The 27,948-nt window shown below is 31.3% G+C and overlaps 4 protein-coding genes across 5 annotated transcripts; all 4 read right to left on the minus strand.

Moving 5' to 3' along the window:
• Nucleotides 1-663: 663 nt before the first annotated feature.
• On the minus strand, nt 664-7,558 carry LOC105248234 (odorant receptor 22c-like). Its single transcript, XM_025407076.1, has 9 exons — nt 6,751-7,558; nt 6,023-6,392; nt 5,045-5,275; nt 4,699-4,812; nt 4,245-4,400; nt 1,472-1,702; nt 1,294-1,407; nt 1,065-1,220; nt 664-942 (listed from the first exon to the last, which is right to left on the minus strand). Exons 1-9 carry the CDS (start codon nt 7,026-7,028, stop codon nt 892-894), a joined length of 1,701 nt encoding a protein of 566 aa, XP_025262861.1. The 5' UTR covers nt 7,029-7,558; the 3' UTR covers nt 664-891.
• A 928-nt stretch (nt 7,559-8,486) lies between these two features.
• Nucleotides 8,487-11,044, minus strand: LOC105248235 (odorant receptor 13a-like). The gene is made up of 6 exons (XM_025406922.1): nt 10,350-11,044; nt 9,905-10,262; nt 9,417-9,650; nt 9,215-9,328; nt 8,843-8,998; nt 8,487-8,703 (listed from the first exon to the last, which is right to left on the minus strand). The coding sequence occupies exons 1-6, from the start codon at nt 10,601-10,603 to the stop codon at nt 8,653-8,655; spliced, it is 1,167 nt and encodes a 388-aa protein (XP_025262707.1). The 5' UTR covers nt 10,604-11,044; the 3' UTR covers nt 8,487-8,652.
• Nucleotides 11,045-15,549: 4,505 nt separating this feature from the next.
• On the minus strand, nt 15,550-19,164 carry LOC105248236 (odorant receptor 4-like). Of its 2 annotated transcripts, none has more exons than XM_020026552.2 (6): nt 18,732-19,164; nt 18,179-18,533; nt 17,636-17,863; nt 17,452-17,565; nt 16,833-16,988; nt 15,550-15,959 (listed from the first exon to the last, which is right to left on the minus strand). In XM_020026552.2, exons 1-6 carry the CDS (start codon nt 18,986-18,988, stop codon nt 15,942-15,944), a joined length of 1,128 nt encoding a protein of 375 aa, XP_019882111.1. In that variant the 5' UTR covers nt 18,989-19,164; the 3' UTR covers nt 15,550-15,941. The 2 variants fall into 2 exon arrangements, with proteins under 2 accessions (XP_019882111.1, XP_011251209.1); XM_011252907.3 differs by lacking the exon at nt 15,550-15,959 and adding an exon at nt 16,640-16,721.
• Nucleotides 19,165-21,543: 2,379 nt separating this feature from the next.
• LOC105248239 lies at nt 21,544-27,687 on the minus strand. The gene is made up of 12 exons (XM_025406982.1): nt 27,345-27,687; nt 26,934-27,279; nt 26,546-26,767; nt 26,042-26,161; nt 25,691-25,846; nt 25,430-25,478; nt 24,165-24,414; nt 23,557-23,911; nt 22,564-22,794; nt 22,338-22,451; nt 21,789-21,944; nt 21,544-21,612 (listed from the first exon to the last, which is right to left on the minus strand). Exons 1-12 carry the CDS (start codon nt 27,596-27,598, stop codon nt 21,562-21,564), a joined length of 2,304 nt encoding a protein of 767 aa, XP_025262767.1. The 5' UTR covers nt 27,599-27,687; the 3' UTR covers nt 21,544-21,561.
• Nucleotides 27,688-27,948: the final 261 nt, after the last annotated feature.

The raw sequence follows: 27,948 nt of genomic DNA on the forward strand, positions 1-27,948 counted from the left end.
GTTTTCAACAATGTGTGTGTGTTCTATGTGCAACTATGTGTTTCGTTTAAAAATGCAATGCAAGCAAAATAAGAAGAAACGCAGATTCTACGAAATGCTCGCAAAATACTAGTTAAAAAGTTTTATTGTTGGGGGAACATATTGTAGGGGATCATGAGACAGAAGAAAGACGATGACACATCGCAGCAATTTGTCGCAACGAAAAGATCGGTATGAGGATCATAGTTGGTGTTGTATGGTTATAAAGAAGATCGAACACTGTGCTTAATTACAAGCTCGCAAAAGTTAAACAATTAAATTTATATCGATATTAATGTTAATATAATTGATTTTAATATTGATTATATTAATATTATAAAAACATGTTACAGTACTATTATAATATATATATATATATATATATATATATATATATATATATACTTATATATTTATATAATATATATAAATTGTAATTTTATTCCAAGAATCCAGAATTCAATTTTAAGGCTTTTAACTTTTGCATTCTGTTTTTACACTCAATTGTCTAGATTGCCACTGGATTCGAATTATTATGAATGCAAAAGATTAACATAAAACGTACGTAGGTATTTAAATCGAGTTTTTGTTTGAATCCTTTTATTTTGGCATTTACCGAATTCAATAAAATACAGACGGAGAAGATCAATATTGCAATTATAATTTTGTCTCTATGCATTGAAAATTATCGCGAATCGATACTCTTCAAATGATATATCCACTGTTTTTCTCCGCATGCGTAATTTAATGTGAAACTTTGTTTTCGAATAGGATGATTATTAATCGTGTAAATGGCTGGGACTAGTAATGACAGTATATCCCTTTGCATGAGAAGAGATATAAGCGGCGCATGCGAAGCACACGTTGGAGCTTTCAATACATCGCGTGCAACACCGACACATACGACGCCGAAGCTTTCACAATCTGCAATGATAGAAGCAATTACGGCCGTTACGAAAAAGAACGGTTATCAAAATGTCATTTATGATAACATTCTAAATGTGAATTTTCCTGATCATTTTCAGTATATTTTGCTAAGTTCTTACATCGGCAAATTGCTTGAGGGAAAGATCCGCGACTTTTCCGATGGTAAGCGTCAAGTGCTTCTGCGATCTTATTATCATTAAGAGGATATCTCGATTCTGACTTGGACTTAATTCGTACCAGTTCGATTTGTACACCGCATCTCCGATCATTTCACTCTGAAACGCACGATAAACTCCTATTGCAAGGATAGCATTGCAATATCTGCATCATAGTATAGTTTATACTGACTTTCGTACTGAGATACTCTCCGACGAAGCAATATATGAATGCCTCCAAACTCATAACAATGTAAAAGAATACGGACTTTATCAACATCATCGAACCATCCGGTACACCGATCGACTGTAATTTTCGAATGTATCGCTTTGTATCTTCCGAATAAGTTGCGTTATTTTATTTTACTCACAATCACGATGAGAAATCCCAAACAACAAATAACCAGGGTATTTGATACAAATTGTATCAGCGCGATATTTGAGAAAAGAGCCTCGATGTTCTTGGAAAACGCGATGATCCTCTGATGCTGGACAATCAGTGTTTTCATAATGCTTTGGGTGGCGTCTCGCTCGTCATTCTTTCGAGTAATTTCACTGAGTTTCTGCCGTACTATATCAATCTGTCCACACGCGTGAAGAACCTGTGCACGCCAGCAATAGTCTCAATTAATTTAATTTAATTAAAGCATATAGCTTTATATATATCATATATATAAAGCATGAGAATATTTCCTTATCATCTTTATTTTTGTAGTATAATTTTATATTTACTTATTATATATAATGTCATAATTTAATTTTATGTAATTAATATATAATAATTTATAATATAATAATTATATAATAATTTAAATTTAAATTATATAATAATTATATAATAATATTTTATAATTAATTATTGATTATATATCTGTTATTTATCATATATTTAAAATAATTTAAAATTACATGTAAAGTCTCTTCTTCTGCATCTCATATTCAATAATCTTTATAAAATAATCTTTTTTGCAATATTTTTTAAAATATTGGCACATAATAATAAAGCAACTGTACTTACCAATGTTATCAGAAAGGAATTCAGCACGCCCACCATAGCAGCCGCGCTCGATTGATGAAGGAACTGCGTAATGAGAATAGTCACATATATTGGTGTACTCAGCATCTCAATCTCGAAGGGTAATTCCATCTTAACGATAAGTTCTCGAGCGTCAGTTTGATTGTCATCCTTCTGCTTAAGAAGCGCACCAGTAGCGTACAAAAACACCGATATCGTGTGCGAGAAAATTATCATGTTGGAAAACCGACGAGAGATGTAAGCCATCCTAGTCATAGTATATTTGTCCAAAATGTTGCATTCCTCCCAGTCTTTGACCACGTGTTCTATGATTTTATTCAGCAGACTATAACGAATTATTTAGAGATACTGATTGACATAGTTAATCGCGCGCGTTTTCGCGAAACATTGGATGAATCAAATTGTACTCGAAGAAGGAAATTTTTTTTATAAGATTTGCAATCAAAAGTGGAGGAGAGGGTGTATTTATTTTACCGGATTTAAATTTGTGCTCACATTAGTATGTATCGCGACAGATGAACTTACCGAGCGTTGAGCGCGAAAATAATCATTTTGATAAGTAGGAGGGTGTAAGCGAAAGTTACGCTTAATGCGTCCATGAGGAGCGTAAAATCCTCCTGTCCAAAATTCACGATCGCGTATCGATATTGAAATATCTGAAATATCACCATCGACGATATGCTGAGGACTTCAAATAAGATTGCGCACGACGTACCCGGCCATACACCGATCGCACGAAGACCAAATTCCACGGAGCGACTCACAGTAGTCATCGATTGCATTTCGTTCTTCATTGAATTTAAATAAGTCAGTTTTATACGATTTTTCCTCTCTTTCCCTCTGTTCTCAATCAATTGCGATTTGTCATTAATTCTGATTAAAATTCCTATTTGCTTTTCTTTCTACATTATTGATATCCAGAAAGGGATATCAATTAATTTGCAATAGGATTATTTAATCTAACTATGATAAATGATAAAAGTTTAAATTTTTCGCGGAAACTATGATACGCTGATGTTAGATTTCGCAACGTCATGGATTGGAAAGCAAATATCGAAGCATATAGTATGATAGTTCCGATTCAATTCATAATCAGTCGAGAAGTCTCAGTGAAACTGTAAAATTTTACTCAACAGAATAATCCCCACTTCGATCACGATCAGCCACGTTAGTTATTCATCGTATATTTCCATCGTATTTTTTACTGTCTCTTAAAAGTCATGAGCAAAAATTATACACCGATGTCTCAATGATTGCCGCGATTATAAGAACAGATAGATAGGCAAGAGCACCCTCGCAAGCATTGTTCGTTATTTGCATTAAAAATGCAAGACAGGTACGTGCGCTGAATGCATGACAGTAAAATGCGCGGAATACTTGGAACTTTCAAATGACAAAAAAAAATGATAGGCGGGAATTGTGAAACTTAAATTTATAAGGAGATATAGAAAGCGCAGGGGAGTGAGAGTTCTCCTAAGGAAAATCCCTAGAAGATCCATACACGAAGACATCTATCTATAAAAAGTGCGACGCAATTGTTAATTTTGTTAAGATATATTGATGTAGTTTTTACATGTGAAATTATATTTTATATTCTTGGAACGTCGTTCAATTGTTAGAATCGCACGAGAATCGTTGCATTTCTTTCGTAATAGTTATAAATATACATGGAGGGGATGTATTGCCTCTCTTCTATTATTTGCTATATCTTCAAGACATAGCATGCAGCACGGAGACATAAGATCCTGATGCCTTAATAATCTAAAAGAAACGAAAAATAGAGACTTGTCGTGCTTTATGCGAAACAAATTCTTTGTAGAAATGCAAGAAGAAATCTGATATAAAATAAATTTAATAAAACAAATTTAATAAAACAAGAAGAAATTGGAACTATGTGTTTCTTATATATATATATATATATATATATATATATATATATATATACTTGAAAAAAAATATACATATGTATTTTTTTATCAATCATTTATGAATTGAATTAGTGGAAAGAAAGGAATTAATGTAACATGTATTTTTTTTCGAAGTAAGTGCAAATTTTATATTGTCAGATACATAATAAAGGAAAACGCAATTCTCCGAATGCATCTTACTGTCGTAAAACGTTCTAGGGAGAGATCCATAAATTTTCCGATTGTAATAGTCAACTTCCTCTGTGATCTCAAAATCAATAGTAATAAAATACGGCTTTGCGTAGGACTCAAATTGTACCACTTCGCTTCATATGCTGCATCGCCGATCATTCTACCCTGCAATGATTATTGAGTTTAGTTAGTTTAGTTATAATAGAAAAAATATAATGCTAAACTGAAAGTTTTTTTTGCATAATACTCTCTAGATATAAATAATTGAAGACTAGATATAATTTAATTGAAAAAGTATTATTAAAAAAATTTATTTTGATGCAGAAAGTTGTAAAATTGGCATGAAAATTGAATATGATTTTCCTCATATTATAATAATTGTTATGCTAATCGTGAACATATTATGAAATGGAGTATATTATATCTTCAAAAAAATAATATTCAAAAATTGTATTTTTCGGACCTTAGCGCTGAGATATTCTCCTGCATAACAAAAAATGAACGCTTCCAAAGTGATGACAACGTAAAAAAAGAGAGATTTAATCAGCATCGTCGAGCCTTGCGTATCGCCTATTGACTGCAACGTGATCGAAAATAATGCATGTCAAACATGAATGGTGAACGCAATGAGACTTTAAAACCCAGATATGAGTGCCATCAATTATTTTGAATACTCGAATATCAAATATTTTGACATTTTATTGCATATCGAGAAGCCGTCAGTATCAAATGTAGAAATGTTCAATGTATATAACAGCAATCTGATACTATTTGCATTTATTTGCGCATTCCATAAAGCAATTACTCACCGTTACAATTAAAAATCCGAGGCAACAAATGACTAAGGTATTCCACAAAAATTGCATTAGGGCTATATATGAAAAGAGAGTCTCAATGTCGGCGGATAGCGCGATAATTCTCTGATGCCGACGTATTAGTGTCTTGATGGTCGTGGTTCGCAAGTCGAACACGTCGTCGTCTGAGGAAATTTCTTCCAACCCTCGGCACATTATATCGATTTGACCACCTACGTGAAGAATCTAAAAATAGCGGTCAACGCCCTGCAGTGTGTTCTCGATATCACCGTGACTCAACGCAAAGAACAGCTTTACGCATACAAAAGGTTCATCAATGTAAAAGACGGTAATATAAATTAATAAGAGGGAATTGAAATATCTCTCTTGTATAGTTAAATTCCTATAATTAATATAATTCTAATTTTTGAACTGAAGAAAAAATGTGTGTATAAAATGTATGTGTAACATATTATATAATTATAAACTTTTATTAGAAAAGAAACTAAAAGCAGAAAAGTCATATTGAATTTATCGATTAAATTCAGCATAGAGCGCTTTTCATTATCCATAAATGAAATAAATGAAGTAAGTTATTAATCACGTGGATAATACAGGATATTCATTATCTCGAACAATGCTACGCAACAAGCGAGGAAATCCAATTGATTTATTTTGCGATTTATTTTATTATTCTGCTAAACTCTTTGTATAAATTATGCATCTCTATCGCGCGGTATAATTACGCGATATAGCGTAATACATATTAATTCAATCACGAATAATTTAGAAATTAGATTTCAATTTGTCTCTAGAGAAATTTTTAACGAAATAGATTATTTATAAATTAAATTATTTTCTCCTTTGCACTTTCGAACAAATTTGCTGATCGAAAAAAACGCCATTAGTCATGAAAAATCTCACAAAAAAGTAAAAAGATGGTCTCTTCACGTCATTCTTTTTCTTTAGATCTATGTCGATTTATTCACTCACCAGCGAGACAATTAGGGCGTTCAACACGCCGACTATCGTGGCTGCCGCGAGCTGATGAAAAAACTGCGTGACCATGACTACCTCGTAAACGGGGGAGACATTAGACTCGAAGGGTAGTTCCATCTTGAGAAACAACTCCCGCGCCGGCACCGTGAGCTGCACATCATCGACCTCGTCGTCATCGGTCTCGTCGGCGTGGGCGACGAGTACGCCAGTGCCGTAAAGAAACACTGACATTGAGTAAAGGCCGATGATCAGGTTGGAGGACCGATGCGAGACGTAGATCGTCCTCGACATCGAGCAGACGGCCCAGTCGGTCGCACACTCGCTTCGATCGCGAGCCATCATCATCAGGATATCGTGGAATATCCTACAAAAAAGTGTTTTGTCAGAACAAAGACGACGAATAGTTTTTTCGCGGTGAGTCTCATTAATTTTTATATAATAGAATATCCTCTATTTTCACGATTTTTGATATATATTAAATTACTATACGATTCACTCGTGAAATATGACATACACATAATCTCACAATCTGATTGTTATTTAATTATATTTCTTGCATAGTATTATTTTTTTATATTTATTATATTTAATTATATTTAATTATATTATTTAATTATTATTTATTTAATTATATTTCTTGCATAGTTTTATTTGATCTTGATTTTTCTATCTTAGTTTTTTTCAGTTAATTTACGTGTCGTTCACGCGAAGCAAGAGCTCACCGCCGATTGATCCAGAATATTGTAAGTTTCAGCAGTAGCAGACTGTAGGACATCGTGGTGCTCAGACCGTCCATGAGATGCGACAGATCGTCGGTGCGGATATGTACGACGAAATAGCGATACTGAAAAGTTTGCGCCATCATAAGAGTGATCATCCAAAAAGCGCGATGAAGGAAAGCGTAGGACGAATCGGGCCAAACCCCGATCATACGGAGACCTATCTCGATTGAACGACTGACAGTGCCGTCGAGGATGATCGAATCGATCTTCGAGTCCATTCTATCTTCGAATAGAAACGCTTCCGACTGAAATGTCCCTTTACATCGATACCTCCATCGAGAAGCCGACCGTGTATCTCGTGCAGAGATATCGAACACATGGATGAACACGCGAGATGAACGCGAGTGAATACGAGAGGATTATGCTGCGCACCGATCCCCCACCTTCGACGTGAGCCAATAGGAAATATCCGCAAAATATTCCGACCGAGCGAAATTGTTGGTCGAGCTTGCAACAATTAAGTAAGATAAGTGCGGGTATAGATAACGAGCACGAAAAAAACACTTGATTCATGGGATCATCATCCTGAATTTAAAAAATTCAAGAACCATGCACGAGAAGATCGCAGCAAGATAATGGTTGGATAGATCGAGACGCTTTAAAACGATAAAATGTAGAGAAAATGATGAAATCGTCGGATAACGGGAAAAGTTAAATTGATATGTCCGGACTGTCGATACGACGAGGGATAATTATTTACAAGGTATATGTCATTTAGTGAGCGTGAGTGACGGCAAAAAACGGAACTACGATGCGTATAAATTCAATTTCATATAAATTTATAATAATTTGTTATAATAATTGGTTTATTGTCTATAATAATTTTAAATAATTTGTTTTCTTCTTCTAAATATAAAAAATTGAAAATTAAAAGTTGCTTGATAAAAATTTAATAAAAAATTGAGAATTAAAAATTGCTTAATAAAAATCGCACTTTACTAACGTCATAATATTCCCGACCGAGCGAAATTGCTGGTCGAGCTTACAACAATTAAATAAGATAAGTGCGGGTATAGATAACGAGCAAAAAAAAATACTTGATTCATGGGATCATCATCCTGAATTTAAAAAATTCAAGAACCATGCACGAGACCTTCGGAAAGATCGCAGCAAGATAATGGTTGGATAGATCGAGACGCTTTAAAACAATAAAATGTAAAGAAAATGGTGAAATCGTCGGATAACGGGAAAAGTTAAATTAATATGTCCGGACTGTCGATACGACGAGGGATAATTATTTACAACAGGTATATGTCATTTAGTGAGCGTGAGCGACGGCAAAAACGGAACTACGATGTGCGTATAAATTCAATTTTATATAAATTTATAATAATTTGTTATAATAATTGGTTTATTGTCTATAATAATTTTAAATAATTTGTTTTCTTCTTCTAAATATAAAAAATTGAAAATTAAAAGTTGCTTAATAAAAATTTAATAAAAAATTGAGAATTGAAAATTGCTTAATAAAAATCGCTTTACTAAAAATTGCTTAATAAAAATCGCTTTACTAACGTCATAATACGAAATAAATTGAATACATAGAATATGTTTGAAAATATCTTTCGAACGTCGAGATGAATCGAGATTTTCTTCTAAATAATTATATGATATTGAATATGTCTCTGTCGAAAAAGAGAACTTATTTTTCTATTAATTTATTTCTACTATTTATGCCTTCTTTTATACAAACTTTATTTTTTTATATATAAGAATGAAAGAGAACAGCTCCCGCCCTTTTCAGACAAGCTACATATAATGCTACACTTGTTACTGTCCGATACGTCAGTAACCACGATGGATGCGCTTGGCACAAGTAATTGTTATCTGTTGGTCTCTCGTTTAATACATCGCGTGCAGTACTGACATATACGAAGCGGATGCTTTCATCACCTGGTCGAAATAAAACGATAAATTTCATTCGTGTAACAGACCGCGTGAGTATTTTATATTTTCTGCCCCTTAATAAACATTAAAAAACTCGATGTTCTCTCTTGTTCTAACACACATGCACGAGGCGAAGAATTCTTACGGTCGTGAATCCTTCCAGAGAGAGATCCATAACGTTTCCGGCGGTGATGGTCAATCTTTTTTGCGATCTTAATATCACAAATAATATAATCCGACAATCGGCAGGTGTCATGTAATACCAGAGCGACTCGTACGCTGCATCGCCAATCGATTTGCTCTGAAAAAAAAAACAGCGAAGAATGAGAGATAAAAATTTATTGACTTCATCTGAATTCGATTTTGAATGCAACAGTCGTTCGAAAGTTTCTACATATTTGAGAAGCGCAAGAAAAATTGGAAAAGAACCGTAAGACTGTGAAGACATATTGAACTAGTTCGACCATGAAAGAATAAAATATAATATTGTATAAAATATAAAATATCCTGTGCGAACCTTGGCGCTGAGATATTCTCCAACGAAGCAAAAGATAAAGGCTTCTAACGTTACAGCGACATAAAAGATAGCGGATTTCAATAGTACCTCGGTACCTCCATCCTTGGCGAGAGACTTTGGCGAGAAAATCGAAAAAAATACGCGAAAAATTTAGTTTAAAGTTATAAATCGTGGTCGCGATTAATTAAATGATACGATTTACGCTTATAATCGTGAAGCCGATGCAACAGATAACCACAGTATTCGACAGAAACTGCATCAGTGCGATATCGGAATAAAGCTCCTCGATATTATCCGAGAACGTTATTATCCTTTGATGTCGAGTAATTAGATGCTTGATACTCGTGATGATCGAATCGCGTTGTGAGTCTTCATCGCAGCAAATCGCTAATAAATCTCGACGAAGAATATCGATCTGTCCACTCACGTGAAGTACCTAAATGCAACTATTAATATAAATCTGCCAAAGATAGGCTTTCGAACCATTATTAACGAAAATTTTCTTAAAGAAGTATTCAAATATAAATATAATATAAAAGAATACAACAAAACATAAAATATATACAGGATTAGAAAGAAGCACAAAAATCATTTTCAACTAAAATTTGTAGAGAAACATCCATTAAACTTGTATTATAAACAAAGGATAAAATCGATGTAGAACGTCTATTTTTCATTGATAAAACTCACCAACGTGATGATCATGCAATTTATCGTGGCAGTTAGAGCGGCGACCGATACCACGTGAAAAAACTGAGCGACCGCTAGAAGCTCGAAGAACGGCGAGGCATTAACTTCAAAAGGAAACTGCATCTTTAGAGGTAGTACTCTCAAACTATCGTTGAAATTCTCTTCAAGGCTTATCGAACGTCGCGTAAAACTGGTCGCGGCGTAGCAAACCGCGGCGGTGGCATTGATGCTGATCAACACGTTCGAGCAGCGACGTGACAGATTGGCGTTACTCGACATTGTGTGTAACATCGATCGGTCGTGATTAAGAACGTCGCTCCAATCCTCGTCCATTGCTAGCAGGATATCGTAAAATATCCTGTAGGAAATCGCTCACGTATTTCGCATTGTAAAAGAGAGAAAGAGAAAACTGTTGTCCTTAAGTGTTCAAAGAACTTCTCCCTACCTACGATGCGACCAGAGAGAGATTAACTTTAGGAAACTGAGACTGCAAGCCAACGCGATGCTGAGCGCGTCGATGAGATTCGAGATGTCGTCGATGTCGAAATGATCAAAGATGTACACGTACTCAAAATACATAGCGATCACTATACTCGTCATGAACGTGTACCAAGTGAAGGTTCCGTACGGCAAGCCCGGCCAGATCCCGACGAAGCGGAAGCCGAACTCGACGGAAGTGCTAATGGAAGTCGCGCGCATAGAATCGGAGAATAACGTTTCTCGATGTCGGGAAGTTGGACGATTACCGCGTGAATGACGCTAGTCGGAAATTAAGCATAAGTCTCGACGGGACTATAACTCCGGGAATCGCACTGAATTACGCGAGGCGATGATACGTCGACTATGCGTTATCGGTCATTATCGATCACTTGCAATTATACGTTTATTCTTCTGCCATGCAACGGCAAAATACGTATTACATTTGCTCGATGATTACGGATTGTTAGAAAGAAAAAAAAATAATTTGTGGAGACATATAATATACTGAAAGCGAATGGAAAGAGAACATGAATTATGCACTTAGAAAATGCGGAGGGTCTGACATATCGCGCATATGCAATAGTACATACAGCCATCGCAAGACTTGAAAAGTATACGAGAGTAAAGAAGAAAAAGGGCTTGGGAGAAAAAATTATGGGAGTTTCGTGAAAAGATTTAAGTGCAATGTTTTATATAGATTATAATTTATATGAATATAGATTATAATTGATATGAAAATTCATATGAATTATATTTGTCATTAATTAATTAAATATTTCACTATATATCTTATATTACACAAAAGATTATACATAATGCTCTAACTTATATTATAAGAAAATTTGTTAATTTATAGTTACATTTAAAAATAATATAATTTAAAAGGAACTCGTATTTTTGGATAAAATATATATTTTCCAGTAAATAATTTAAATTTTTAATAGATATATTACGTGGAATAAAAGCATGTATTCCATTTTATCACAATAATTGATTTACTTTGAGAAATAATTTTTGACGCGATTTTTTATTTCTTTTTACAATTAATTTTATAAAACAAATAAACAACAATTCTTTCACGAATAACTAATGCATTGCATATGACGCATTGCATTAATATACAATTTATACGAAGCACATATTTACATGCATATAAAGCATGTGTGTGTGTGTGTGTGTGTGTGTGTGTGTGTGTGTGTGTGTGTGTGTGTGTGTGTGTGTGTGTGTGTGTGTGAATTACTATTATAAATATCTTATCTTGCGAATATCATATATATAGTTATACGAAAGCTACAGAATGATTTGCATCTTAAACTGTTTACACAGTCAGCTCTGTGAAGTTTGTTCGAAACATGTTTAATATCCATGAGCAGAATTTTACGTGAGGGATAAATCTTACGTGCTGATAAATCTTTTCAAAGATCCATCATCTTTCCGGCCATGATCTCGTCAGTCTCTTTTGCGATTTCACGTTCGCGTATAAAAGGGTTCGACGTTGGCTGGATGTCATAGTGTATCAAACATATTCGTGAACGACATTTACGAGATCGAAAAATTCTGAAGAACAACCAAATTTAACAAATATATATTCATATAAGAAAGAACAGCTCTATTTCCCCAAAAAATTTAATTTAATTCGAATCAAATAAATTTACAACAGCAGATTATTTTTAGCAAAATTAAGTAACACAATTTTATTATTTGTTAACGCAACAATTTATTAAAAAGCAAAAAAGATTGTGTGATAGATAAAATATTTGGAGAAAAGTTCTACTCATTGAGATATCTAAAACAGAAAACGAATGCTTCCAGGATAATCGTGATGTGAAATAAAATGGCTTTCATTAATATTATCGTTTCATTAGTAGTCCATTGATTGTTACTGATGCCCTACAAAAGGAGATAATGTAAATTGGTTACGTAATAGCAAAGGAAAATTTACGATGTTAACATTTTACGAAAATATGATCTTTTGTGTAATAATAATTTATTTTATTATATGCATGTATGTGTATATGCATAAGACAATAGTGTAAATAATAATTACTAAATTAATTGAAGAAATGTTAGTGATAATTTTTGCTCATATTTGAATTGAAGTAATTACGAGTCTTACTCACGACGAGATGATCATAAATTCCAGGCAGCAGATTAATCAAGGTGTTAGAACTGCAGGAGAAGAGATATTGTCGGACGATGCGACAATATTCTTTAATGCTTCAAAATGAAGATTTTAATCTCCGGTGGAAATAAGGAACTCCTGATAACTTTCCGGTGGAATATTTCTGTCCAATATTTGCCTATATCAATCCAATTATACTCATGTGAAGAATAGATTGAGTTAAAGTGATTCATCTTTACTGCGTACAAAAAGCTTATAAAATTGATGGCAAAGCGTCGACTGAAACTTATCAGAGTGACAAAGAAATTGATTATCACCGAAAAGAGTAAGGAGGAGAGCGATAATTTCTGGAGATAATTCATGGAGAAATTGGGCTGCCGTAATCTCGAACTGAGGACTCATTAACCTCGAAAGGGAATTCCATTTTAACGCGAAAATCGAATCCGGTCCCGCGAGAGTCGTCCTCATCTTTCGCGGAACATCGAGCAAGGTCTTCGGGGGCGTAAAAGATAACAATCGAGGAATTGATGGATATTAAAATGTTGGAGCGTCGACGCGATAAATTGACATAGATTATCATCGGGTAGATACACGAGCTACAGCGACCATATATTCTCTCGAATTCATCGTTGCTCGAATCTCGTAAAGCACTCTATGCAAGATGATACGAGAATATCTATTACGGCAATATGTGCAGCGTAAACAACGCGAAAATATAAAAGACGTCCGGAAAGAGATGCAGCTTGCGTGAAAATGTCTTTATGGTATCTTTTACATCTGTATTTCGAAAGGAACTCTTATAAACACTGGATTCGAAATATAAGGAGACTCGTAGAAAATGTATTTCATAGTGCAAAAGTAAACGGCTTTGTTCCAACGCATTCTAGGATACTGAAGTTCAAAAGCGGATTTATGGGAAGAAATTTTGAATTTATATTTTCTCTATCTTTTATTTAAGAAGTCACATGTGGACACAAGGATAATGAAATCAAAAAATAGTAATGTATGCCGAATCTTTCTGTCCATCAAATTCGTCCTTTACTGAACCATATGCTTATCAAAAATTTGCTAACTTTAAAAACTAGATTATATTCAATGCATCTCCATCTATAAATTAGATTAGATTATATTCAATGCATCTATAGATTATTTAAGTCCAATTTTTTTAAGATATATTTTGAAAATATACACAATCACGTATGGTAAATTGAAAGCTCGATCTTGATCGATAAACTTATACGCTTATAATCATTTCGTATTTATAGCGATTTTTGGAATAAGACGATTTACTTCGCTAAGTGCTTATTACCGAGTGAGCGATGCGAAACTCATATTGATTGATCCAATGTGTCGTCGCATAATGACAAGAGAACTGACCGATCGTAGAAGATGACAAAGTTATATGGTAGTTATCGATCAATCATAATTGTACGTTAAAGCACCGGCTGGTCAAAGATTGAAGACAAGAACGAGCAACAGGCTACCTTCAGTTATCGTATTATGCGGTAGCGAATGATTTGCTTTAAAAATGCAGATCGTTCTCCAAGAGTACGCCCGTTCATATCTAATGGTCGTATTACCTGTAATATCAATCGTATTATCAAGAAAAAGCAATTGGAGCGAAGAAAGAAATGGAAATCTTGAGGTCGAGCAAAAATAAAGAAAAGAAATGTGGGCCGGCAAGAATTTAATGTTAGAAATAAAAGCGAATTTGCTGCTTTCCTTTCCGAGTAATATTACATTTCATTGTACAATAAAAAAGTGGAGCAACTAATTATTAATATATAATACTAAATATATAATAATTTTGTATATTAATAAATTCAGTAAGTAAATCAGCTTTTTAATAACGGACTCTTTAATAAGGATTTTTCCATATTAATATTCAATTATAATCTTAATCTAGTCAGATTCATTTTGTATGAAAAAGAAATTTAACACAAATTATGAAACTTATATAAAATTTTTTTATGTAATAGATTCATACATAATAATAACATAATTGTTAAAGTGGAGATTAAACATTCAATTTGTTTAACATAAAAAGCAATATTTTTATGTGACAATATTTTTGCGTTTAAATAATATTGACATTGATAAAAGTGCTAGATTTATCAATATAAAGACACGGATATTTAAAAATAACGATTGCTGCTGACTACATGATATGCAAAACGAGCTTACGATGAGAAATTTGCTGAATTTTAAAGGACATTTCTCGTTTAAGAGGAACTTTTCGAATTTTATTACGCGTTATTCTTTTTCTTTCCAAAGGAAATACATTGCATACCTTTCCTGAGTATTGCGAATGACATATAATGCTCAATATAAAATTGGCAACAAAAATATTGAAATATTGGCTTTAGTTATCACGTTTAAATGTCAATCGATATTAGTAGTTATGCCAATCATTCTTCATCACAGAATTTCGCTCTGTAATTTATTATTTATAAATTGATCAGATATTTCAGTATAAATACAAAGCATTAGAAATAATGTTTCTTACAGAGCGTTGTTTTTTAATAATAAGTGGTGATGATTCAAAATATTAGAAAGTCAGAAACGATGAATATTCGTATAAACAACTGTATATTTAATAGCAATTTGACATTTCTCTTGTGTTTTTAATAAATATTTGAAAACATTTTCAGATTTACAAACGGACTAGATTATTTCAAATGTTTTTTATATTTATATTACCCGTTTTGCGCGCAACAAACATTTAATCATATTTAGCGCGTTTAATCATAACGGCACATGTATTTTATTAAAGTTAAAAAGCGGCGCAAACTTACTAACGATGCATTCAGAGAATGCTCAGCTTGAAAAACATCAAATATAATTTACAAACACAGTCAGACCATTCATGTAATTAGACTGCTATATCTGAAATGTATGAATATAAGAAAATAATTTTGCACGTTTTTTGATATAATTTTACAAAAAAAGAAAATTATATTACAACATACTTCTCTAAGAAATGCACAAATTTGTTTTACTTATTATACTTGTGCTGATAATACTATATGTTCGATATATATAGTTAAAGAAAATAAATAAGTCAATAAGTGATCAATAAGTCAACAAGTTCAATCGAGAAATGTAAACTTTGAACGATAAATTTGAACTGGTATTCGTGATTATTATTCAATGACAATTTGAAATTTAAAGACATGAGATAGGCTAGATACAGAGATAAGAGAATAGACAACTGACAAAATTACGTTAATAATTTCCTGGTACACGAGAGTATGAAAATCATTATCGGCATCTTCATCTAAGCTACTTTACATAATACATCGAAATTACCTAATCATTCTCGAACGCTCGATATGCATCTCCATTCGAATGGCAATCGATCGTAATTATGTACTCTGCATAGTCGAACAGCAATTCGAGATAGCTTATTATCCATCTGGATACCCTACAACTGCATCAAGATGATGTATCTGGCTATAAATCAGAATGAAGTTTATATTACACAATGATTGATAATAGTTTCTTCCTCAAATTAGTTTTAATTAGACAAATCAAATGTATGAATGAAAAACATAAATTTATTTTATATTTTATTTTATAATATTATTTAAAATTTAATAAAATTTTATTTTATAATATTATTTTATAATATTATTATATATTATATAATCTTGCGACTAAAAAGATCTTTGGATAATAGCAAGCAATCTTGTTTAGTAATTTATAGAAAAGAACTTTGCAAAGAACACATGTCAGAAAAGTTTTAATAAAAATAATTAATTAATCAATTAAACACATCATCAAAGCTTAGTTTAAGACATTATAAGAATATTGAAAAAAATATCATACAAATTTAATATGTACAAATTTTCCAGTAAGACTCCAATGTGGTAGATAAGTTTGATGCAGTATGAAGATATTTCTTTCTTCGATAAGATCATATTTTAACAAAGTAACAAAGCAAAAATACATTTTTATTGAATATATTTTTAAATTGGGAATCCTGCAAATCTCGTAAATTATATTAAATGATTGTAAAGAGATATAATATTTATAATAGAAATTATTAATTTATTAATAACAATTTAAATATTTACTTTCTCAACAATAATAATTTCTAAATTATTAACCTAAATACTATTTATAATCTGGATTTAATAAATCATTATTACAATCTTGTTGATATTAATACATTGCATGCAAGACAGATACGTATGATGCGGATGCTTTTATAATCTAAAAAAACATTATATGATACATAAATAAAAAATACATAAATTAATTATAAGAAAAAATTTACTGAAGAATAACGTTTTATTAATAATATAGCAAAGGCGAAAAACTTACTTTCGCGAAAGTTTCCAGAGATAGATTCGTGATTTTTCCTGCTGTGATTACTAATCGCTTCTGAGATCTTAATATCATGAATGATATAGCTTTACCCTCCCTTGGTGGCAAATCGTACCATAATGATTTATATGCTGCATCGGAGATACATTTACTCTAATAATAATATAAAATAACGTAAAAAAAGTTTGTCAAAAACGTCAGAATACTTTTCGTATGAACAACAATTTTTTTATATAAAAGATTAATCTTCTATTAGCTTTATTCATATAACATATAAACTTAAAATTAAAGTAATATATCTTTCATAATATAAATACAAAGTTTATATTGTAAATTTTTAATATGTACATATATCGTACGTTTTTAAAATATATAATCAAAATTAATAGTCTATATTACAAATTATTCAGCTTATATTTTTTATTTTTAAATAAAAATATATATTTTAAACAAGAAAATAAGAAGCGAATATTTTTATATTTCCAAAAAATCAACAAAATATTACTTTATTTATTATATTACGATCAACATATTGAAAAATGATTATTATGCTTATGCTAATTATATATCGCATTAGAAAATTATGTTTATAATTAATAATTTGAAATTTACTAACCTTAACGCTAAGATATTCTCCAGCAAAGCAAATAATAAAGGCCTCTATCATTATGGCAACATAAGCTAAAATAGCTTTTAATAATACGAAGAAACCGGATTCATTATGAATGGACTATTTCAAGACGAAAAGAGGGATAAATAAATTGCAATATCAATGATTGCATAATCCCGATAATACTCACAATTGTGATGAGAAATCCTATGCAGCAAATAACTAAGGTATTTGCAGCAATTTGCATCAATGTGATAAAAGAGAAAAGTTTCCCAATTTGTTCGGAAAATAAAACGACTCTGTTATGTCTCTCAATTAATGTTCCTAATGTAGATATGGAAGATCTGTCATGGATACTTTTAGAAATAGTTCTAAAGCTTTGACATATGATATCGATTTGACCACTCATGTGAAACACCTACAATATGTATACTAGAAAAAATCGTATTAAGATAAATATTGTATACAAAAAGTATTTTTTCTGCAGAAGATATCAATTTGATGTGCAAAAGAAATAAAAGTAATATTTTTACACAAAATATTTAACTCAGTCGTAAAATTTCTTTAACAATGATAAATTATATGTGTAGTGCAATGTAACAATTCGTATATAACACAAGTACAAAGTAAAATTTGCGCGACGATTTCTTTAGATCTAAGCTCTCATTATAAATTTTCTTATTACACAGTCTTGACAAAAAATAAGGATGCGTAAATTTAAAGTGCGACTTACCAGACTAAAGATCAATCCGTTTACAATAGCGATTGTGAACGAATCTGACATCACATGTAAAAATAAGCCTAAGACAAGCAACTCGAAGATGGGTGATTGCTCCGTTTCGAAGGGAAATTGTGCCTTGACAGGAAATTGCCGCAAACTGTTATTGTAATCTTTTGTTAAATATACGAAACGAATCACGTAATCACCCAAGAGGTAAAGCACCGAAGCAAATGTATTAAAACTGAACATAGCATTGGAACAAAAATGCGATATACCGGCTTTAATTGTCATTATGTTTAAATGCTGATGAACGTCGTTGCACTCGCGCCAATCATTATCCATCGCGGCCAGGAGTTGATGAAGGATGCTACAAATATTTTAATTGATCAAATATTTGGGAGATGAAAAGATATCCTTTCTTAAGCAAGATTATACACATTGATGTTCTACTTAAGATTAAAATGAAGGCATTAACAATAAGTCTTGCTCTGCTTAAGAAAGATCAGATTGACAGTACATTATTCAGACTTTAGATGGAAAGATTCATCTTCTCTCGATATCTTACCGACGATGCTTCCAAAGACTAGCCACCTTAATAAACATCAAACTACTTTCTAAAGTCGAAGATAAACCATCCACGAGATTTGAAAGCTCGCTAAGCTTAAAGTGAGAGAATACATAGAGATATTGAAAATATTGTACGATTAAAGTGCTCAACATAACAAGAAACCAATAAACGGTGGAATATGGCACATTCGGCCATACACCAAGGCATTGAAGACCGATTTTCAGCGCCGGACTAATGGTACTCGTGGCTATCATTCGTCAAGAATTTTAAAGGCGCGAAGAAACGAAGAAGATCAGTGTCAGCGCATTTGTAAACTAAAAGACAGAACCGTCTGCTTCTTCACATGCTCGCTCACGCGATGCATCCCCACTCAAGTGAATACGGATCAATCGCTATTATACGTTATTGTGCAGTCGAGATAGTTCTCATTATTTGTATCATCAATTTTCTATAATTTCATTGGAAGTTTAATATTGTGTATTTCGATAGAAAACGATTTAGCAAGGATATTAAGAGGAGGACGAACAGCTAATTACACATGTCAATTTTTTTTCTCAACGTTTCTCTGATAACAAGAAAGCGAATATCTATTGCTTTTTTTACATATCACAAAGCTAAACATGCGGTTCGATTAAATGATCGCAATTATTCATTAAATATTCTGAGCGAGTAGGATTCAATTGTTTTCATAGCGTTTGATTGCAAGTTTTAAAAGAGATAAATGTAAGAAAAATATTATATCTTCTTGACTGTGGGACTCAATTGTGCGTAATAGCACGTAATTTCTTTTAATGATTCGACAAACTTTTGCAGAATACGCATATTGAAGAAAATTGAAGGAAAAAGTATAAATTAATTAAACATATTGTAGAACTTATAGTTATATAGATGTGTATGCAATACAATTATATATATACAAACTGCATATATGCGATTCTTCCAACGAAAATTCACTACTAAGTATATGATACAATTTAAAAATCCATTTCTTTTCTCGATAAAAATTGTTACATGTATATATAGCAAAAATATAAAAAGATAATAAAAAAGATATTTTTCGTATTTGTATTAAATATAATTTTAGATTTGATACAACTTGTGCACCTTGCAAACTAAATTAAATTAATATAAAAAGACAAAAATGTTTCCAAAGAATAATATATTAATACATATATACACGCACACATAACAATTTAATTATTATTATATATATGTATATTTAAATATATATATATATATATATATATATATATATATATATATATAATTTTTTCTGTTATGATTATTAATTGCTTTTTGCAGGAAACTTTATAATTATAAATATAACAACTTTCTATTGATTTAATGGGATATTATAGCGATTCGTTGCATTATTTATTGCTACATTAGCAATTAACTTATTCTAAAAAATATAATTAAAACGATACGGAGAAATATATTTTCTATAAATACTTTCTCTCTTAATTAAATAATTATTTTATTCAAAAAGATTCAAATTTTTTTCAGTTTTATTATTAACACTACAATTAGAAAAAATAAAGAGTAAAACTTTACAATAAAATTTTTCCTAACGATAATATTTCTCATGAAATTAAATTTACAGTAATGCTGCACTTTGTATATAAAAATTTTTTTTAATTATATATTAAAATAAAATTTGCATACGCCAATATGGTCAGGAATAGATTTCAAGATCATATTGCAAATCTTTTCAATAAAGAATCAAAACACATGAATAGAGATATTTCAAGCGAGTGAAATTGAATTGTATTCATGATCCAATTGCAAATTTTTAATGAGATTGCGAAGAAGCGAGATCAATGTATTTGCCCAGAGGCAGAATTGCGAGAGTCTCTCTTTCTGCAAATCTATTTCTATGTTAAATGCATTCTTATTTAGATGATTATAAATACGTCATTATATATGACGTATACAGTAAACTAAGATAGAATTTATTATATTTATACTTAATAAACTATATTATTTTATAATTTTATTACAAATCTAGTAATGTGAAAAAGAGATGTACGGAAAAAGGATATTATAAAATAAAAAAAATATAAAAGAGAAGATTCTCTCTCACTCAATAAATAGTTTATGGAACAATTCGTAGCATTTTAGTAAATTTCTTTCTGATAATATAATACCTTTGATGAGAGAAGAAAAATTCAACATATTTTTTGTATATATCGAGGAGGTCACTTAACGTGCAATAATTAGATCAAACGAGAGAAATCATGCATTAGATACTCTAAAAGGACGGAATTAACTGTGTACGTGTCCCATTACAAATCTTAAGAAAGATAAATGAGAGAGAACTCTATCTTCCTGAGGCGACCGAATGTGTGGACGTAATGGTGAGTAATTTTTTTAAATAATTTTGCGACAGAATATAATTTTGCAGCCCATGCACTAGCAGAGGAAGTTTTAAAAGCAAAAAAAATGTGTTCATCCATTATATTATAGAAGCTTAAGAAGAGAAAGATACATTAATAAAATTGCAAATTGCATAAACAGATTTTTCAATAATAATTCAATGATCGATTCAACAAGTCATAAACTATAATTTTTATAGATATGAATCTAGTATGCACTAGTATTATAGAAAAAATAATTATTTACATTTATAAATGTAATTCAAATATTAATCTCTATTTTTTTCTCTGTTTTTCTTTCTAAAAATTTTAAAAGATACATTAAAATAATTTAAAAATTCAAGTAGTCATTTTAAATTGAGTAATTAATAAATATTTATTATATTCTGTATAAATAATGTTTTCTTATCATATTGTATTTTTAATAAAAAGTTGTCGTGTTTTTTTGAATATTAATACATTGCATGTAAAACAGATATATATGATGCCGATGCTCTTATCATCTATAAAAGTTAGAACAAATAAATTTAATACAGGAGTGAAAGATATATTTTGTAATAAATTAATAAAGGTATTAAAGATACATTTTGTAACATAAATTAATTGTAAACAAAATATCATTTTTATTTATTATTTATGTTTATGTGTTTAAATATTTAAAAAAGATTTAAATACTTACGCTACTAAAAGCTTCAAAGGACATATCTGTCATTTTTCCTGCCGTGATTGCTAGTCGCTTATTGGATCTCATTATTATAAATGTCATAACTTTACTCTGACTTGATGGCATATTGTACCAGAATGTTTCATATGCTGCATCGGCAATTGATTTACTCTAAAAAAAGACCGCAAAGAGAATTGAATGACACAGAACGGTATTATATTCCTATTTTTTTATTCATTCAATTTTTTTGTGTGATGGATCTATGAACGCCGACACTGTATAAAATAAAAATAAAATTGAATTGAATTGAAAGATATATTTTTTCCTTTTTAATTCATCTTTCTTTATTTTTATATAGTGTCAGTGGCGGTAACATATTCATAGTGAGAATATCGATCATCGTAAAATATCTAAAATATAATACAGTAATTACAGCAATATATGTGTTACTAATTCTTTGATCCATTTTTGTTCACAGAATAAAAGGATTAACATAACATCGAAACATTAGAAATCTTTTAAAAAATTATGCATTTACAATTATATAAATTTTTTCTCACTAACTTTAAGGCTGAGGTATTCTCCGGCGAAGCAAATAATAAAGGCCTCAATCATTATGGCAAAATAAGCGAAAATGGTTTTTATTAAAATCATGACACTGGTTCCACCATTGACAGACTATTTCAACGAATAATAAAAAGAAAAAATGTGAATAGATAATAATATAATATGAATCATATTTATAATAATATAATATGAATCATATTTATCGCATATTTATCGGACTCACTATTACGATGATGAATCCTAGACAGCAAATAACTAAAGTATTCCAAACAACTTGCATTAATGCGATGAAAGAGAAAAGTTTCTCGATATTATTGGAAAACGAAATCACTTTATTATGCCTATCGATCAACATCCTTAATATTGGTGCGGAAGAATCATAAAGAGAAGTTTTGTCAGAAATATTTCTGAACTCTTGGCATATAATGTCGATTTGTCCGCTTGCGTGAAGTACCTAAAATTTACTTAATATTCTGCAAAGAGTCCAATTACGTATTATACATAAATAAATATTTTTGCCATAAACTTATATGTTATATTCTTTATATATATATATATATATATATATATATATATATATATTGTTACGGCCCTGATGTCCGTGTTTTCATCGGGACGGCGCCGATTTACGAGAAGAAGCGCGTTGTCAAGGTTGTTGACAGGAGCGCCTGTCATCTTAGTTCGGTTCCAGCTGTCAAGCTGCGCGGACGTGTTTGTGTATCGTGCCGAGCCGAATTATTAATATTGTGTTTCTGTGATTACGTTATAGTGTTCTATGTTGTTCTGTGTTGTGCATTAAAGAGTTCCGAGTTCCTTGTAAAAGTGTCTATTCATTTCGCACGACTCGCGAGCGGCCGATCTCTCCGCGCGCGTCTTCGATAATAATCGAAGTCCTCGCCGCGGGCGTAACAATATATATACACACAAAAGATCTTAAATATATTTTACAATATTTTTTAAGTTTCTTAATATTTTTAATTATATTATTAATTATTATACAATAACATTTCTCAAAAATTCTACGTAAATTTTACGTAAATTTGTGTGTAAAAGGATTTTATAAATTATGTAATTTGCAATATATTAAAATTGAAATTTCCATGATATAGATTCTATTGTCATATTTCAATATAGGTCACAAATAATTTTTATTAAATACAATTCTGATAAAAGATATGAAGAAATGTATTCAAAATATAGGACGTGGAAAAATTACCAAAGTAAAGATCAATCCGTTTAAAATAGCAACTGCACATACATGTAACATTGTATGTAAAAACAGAATTACTACGAGCAGCTCGAAAATAGGCGATTGCTCATATTCAAAAGGAAGTTCTATCTTGATAGGAAGTTGCCGCAGAGTATCATTGTAATCGTCGACCAAAGAGACAAAATGAATCATATAATCGCTCAAAACATAAAGTACTCCAGCAATTGCATTGAAACTCAACATAGCGTTAGAACAGAAATGTGATATACTGGCTTTAATTGTCATCACATGAAAATGCTGTTCAACATTGACGCATTCGTGCCAATCGTTATCCACAGCTATTAGAATTTTATGGAGAACTCTGCAATATGTAACATTAATTGATCTGATATATGGAACGAAGAGTATTAGTCTTTTTATTAAAAAAATATAAACGTTGAACTTTTAAGAATTAGATTATGATAAAGTCACTCACTTTGATCATATGCATGCATGGACACACAAAGAAGCTTTATTTAATAATGCATATTAGAAAATTAAAGAATGTTTTCTCACGAACATAATGATTGAATAAAACCAATGATTGAATAAACCAATATCACATTATATCTTACCGACGATGTATCCAAAGACTGATCATTTTAAATAACGTTAAAGTATAATCTAAGGTCGCAGGCAAGCTATCCACGAGATCCGATAATTCGTTCATCTTTAAATGTCCCATTACGTACAGATATTGAAAATATTGTATTATCAGCATGCTCGACATAAACATAAGCCAATAAACAGCTGAGTATGGTACATCCGGCCACATACCAAGTAATTGAAGGCCGATTTTCAGCGACGGACTGATGGTAGTTGTCGCTATCATTCGTCAATATTTTTATGGATGAGATGAAATAAAAATTAGTATAGGCGATACATTTGTCCGAGTACGAGACAAAACTGAGAAAGCATTGTCCATTTCTCCAAGTTCATCCCCACACAGTGCATCCCCACTCAAGTGTAGATCAATCGCGCTATTATGCATCGCATAATAATCAAAAGAGCTCCTATTTTTTCCGTAATTACCTGAATGGTAATGTTCTATTCTAATTCCATTATTGAAGCTAATAATGCGTAGATACTCTTATATGAAGAAGTGAAAATATTGTGAATAAATTGCTTGATTTTTCATAATTTCTCCTGTCTTATTATATGATATGTTTGCAACGAATGTTCGTCGCATTTTCTACATGAAGATAGTTTAACGACAATTTGATTGGACAATCGAGCATTATTCTAACTAAATATTTTAAATAATGAACGGAACTAAATTGTAGCGAGTTTTTTTAAAGAGAGATAAGTAAGCAAAAACATTGTATTTCTGTGCTTAAAATCGATTTGCACAATGGTGAGTATTTTTCTTTAATAATCCAAGAAACGTTATTGCATGCTGAACACACAAATGTGGAAAAAGTTTTAAAAATAAAAAGTTTGAATCATTTGGCTAAATCAGAAAAGTTTAGTTGCAAGTACACGCAACAAAATACATATCCCGTACAAATTAAACGCGCAGATCTTTCAGTGAAAATTCAATGATCTATTTGTCGCAATTTAAATCAACGTTTTTCTCAATATAAAAATTATACAATATAGAAAAAGCAATTATATATATATATATATATATATATATATATATATTATTTTGTATTAAATGTGTAATGCTAATTTTTATGTTATTAATATAAAAATCGTTCAATAACGGATAATTTAATTATATAAGATTCGTCCATCTATATTAACTTTATTAAGTCTTACTGTTTTATTAATATTATATATTATATGTGATTAATCGATGAAAGAAATATGTTTTCATGAGTCAAATATTTTGAATTTTAATACATAGCGTGTAATACTGAAATGTATGACGCCGAAGCTTTCATGACCTGAAAAAATTATTCTCACCAAATATCTAATGAGAGAAGCACATTTTTTAACATCTATATACATCTCATTAATGATGTGATATATACATGTGTGAGTTTAGTTTCAGGAACATCAACATACTTATAATATTTATGATTATTGAATTTATGCGATGTATCATATAAATAATTTAAATTAATTATCTGATATTTAAAAATCATTAAAATCTTACAGTCGTGAAACCTTCCAAAGTCAAATCCATAACTTTTCCGGCTGTGATCGTCAATTGTTTTTGGGCTCTAACGATTATGAGCAATAAAATTTGGCATTCATTGGTGGACAATTCGTACCAATGTATCTCATATACCGCATCGCCGATAGATCTGCTCTGAGAAAGAAAAAGGAATTATGGATTAAAATGCAATAGAAACGACAATAGAAACCTCACCCTGAATGCAGGAAAAGTGCAATCACACAACTTTGGCACTAAATCATAAAACTAACAAATACTTTTATTTATATGTTATAGAGAGAATATATATAAAACACTCGCATCCGATAAAAACAAGGGGATGATGCTAACCTTAGAACTCAAATATTCGCCAGCAAAACAGAAAACGAAAGCTTCTAACGTTACAGCGACATATGGAATAATGGATTGTATTAATATTCCGGATTTACCTTCTATATCTGTGCCTAGAGACTGTATAAAAATGGTACGTTAAATTATATTAATAAAAAAATCCTAATATCATCTAAGAGATTATGTTTTTAATTTAACATAAATATTCTACATACATTTGAGATTTTGCAAGGACATAATTCCAATATCATAAAAAAAGGAATAATACATTATTCTCTAAAATGACGTTACTATAAATATTACATGAGATATCTTTCTCCTCGAAATTGTTTCGTGTAAATTATTTGAAATTATTTTCATTCCGATTAATTTTAGGCGATTAAATAAAGTTAATATATCAAATATAATTTAATGAAATGAATGATATTCTGTGCAATTAAGAAGCAAATTGATTCTTAGAAAAATTCATTGCTTTCTCTCTATAAACAAAGCATCTTTACTCACTATTACGATCATGAATCCTATAGAGCAGATAACTATGGTATTCCATACAAACTGTATCAGTGCAACAAAGGAGAAAAAGTTGTCAATATTATTGGATAAAGATATGATTTTCTGATGTCTTTCGATGAGTGATCTTGTGGCCGATGGATGAGATTTTTTCGTGGAGGAAATTTCTCTCAATTCTTGGCACATAATATCAATCTGGCCACTCACGTGAAGTACCTCGAAATAGGAAAACTGAAGGTTTAAGAAAAGCTCACGAAATTTAAGAAACATGTTATTTGATAGATCAAGAACCACATGTTTTCAAACATGTTTTAACGAGATTGCGTCATGAAAACAATTATCTAATGATCTTTTAAGCAGTTTTACATTGCTTTTGACTTACAAGTGCTAAGATGAGAGAATTCAACATCGCGATTACGGTCGCCGTCTCCCATACATGAAAGAAGGTTGCCAGATAAATGAGCTCGAAGATTGGCGAGTCCGAAGCTTGGTCGAACGGGAACTGCATTTGTATCGGAAACTCTCGAGGTTCTTCGCCGGCGGAGATTATACGATGACTCAAGTAGCTGCCCACAAAGTAGAAGATAGTGGCCAAACTATTTAGGATCATCATAGCTTTAGAACATCGATGCGCTAGATTAGCTTTGCTTGTCATCACGTACACGTGTGAATCCGTGACCTGATTGTTCCAGTCATCTTCCATGGCGTCTAAGATATCCGAAAATATTCTGCAAACGACTTCACTAATTTCCAATAATACAATCTAGATATCGACGTCGATCATGACCCTTACCGTCGATTGTGCCAGAGACTCAACAGCTTTAAAAACGTCAGAGTGTAATCTAGAGTGACGCTCAGACCATCCATTAGTTTGGAGAAATCGTTCTTATTCAGATGCACAAAAACGTAGGAATATTGAAAGTATTGCATGGCGAGGAGGGTAGCCATGTAAAAGAGCCAGAGATGCGTCCCGTATGAGGAGCCGGGCCACATACCGATGAAACCAAGACCGATCTTTAGCGACAGACTTATAGTACTCGTCGACATAATTACAATTCACGCATTTATCGAAACGCGGTTTTTCAACCAAATTGTGCGCTGTTGTTATTCTTAATTTCAACTGAATTGAAAGAAAAATCTTGCGCGGTAAAAAAAGAAAAAAGCAACGTTTTTTTTTTACTCTAACCTCGCGCAAAGTTTGCAATTTCATAAGAAGTAAAATTATACTCGCGACATCGATCAATTGTAATTAACTATCGCGCGATGCGACAACGACATATGCATGAAGAGCTAAGTTGCGATGACAGATGATTATAGGTTTTCTCGCGCTCGAAAAAAGTATACACGTGGAAAATATCAATCGTCAATTCTAACAAAATGCAAAAAGTAATATCTCA

Source organism: Camponotus floridanus, unplaced genomic scaffold, assembly GCF_003227725.1.
Source record: "Camponotus floridanus strain SB8 unplaced genomic scaffold, Cflo_v7.5 scaffold16, whole genome shotgun sequence".
Taxonomy (NCBI): domain Eukaryota; kingdom Metazoa; phylum Arthropoda; class Insecta; order Hymenoptera; family Formicidae; genus Camponotus; species Camponotus floridanus.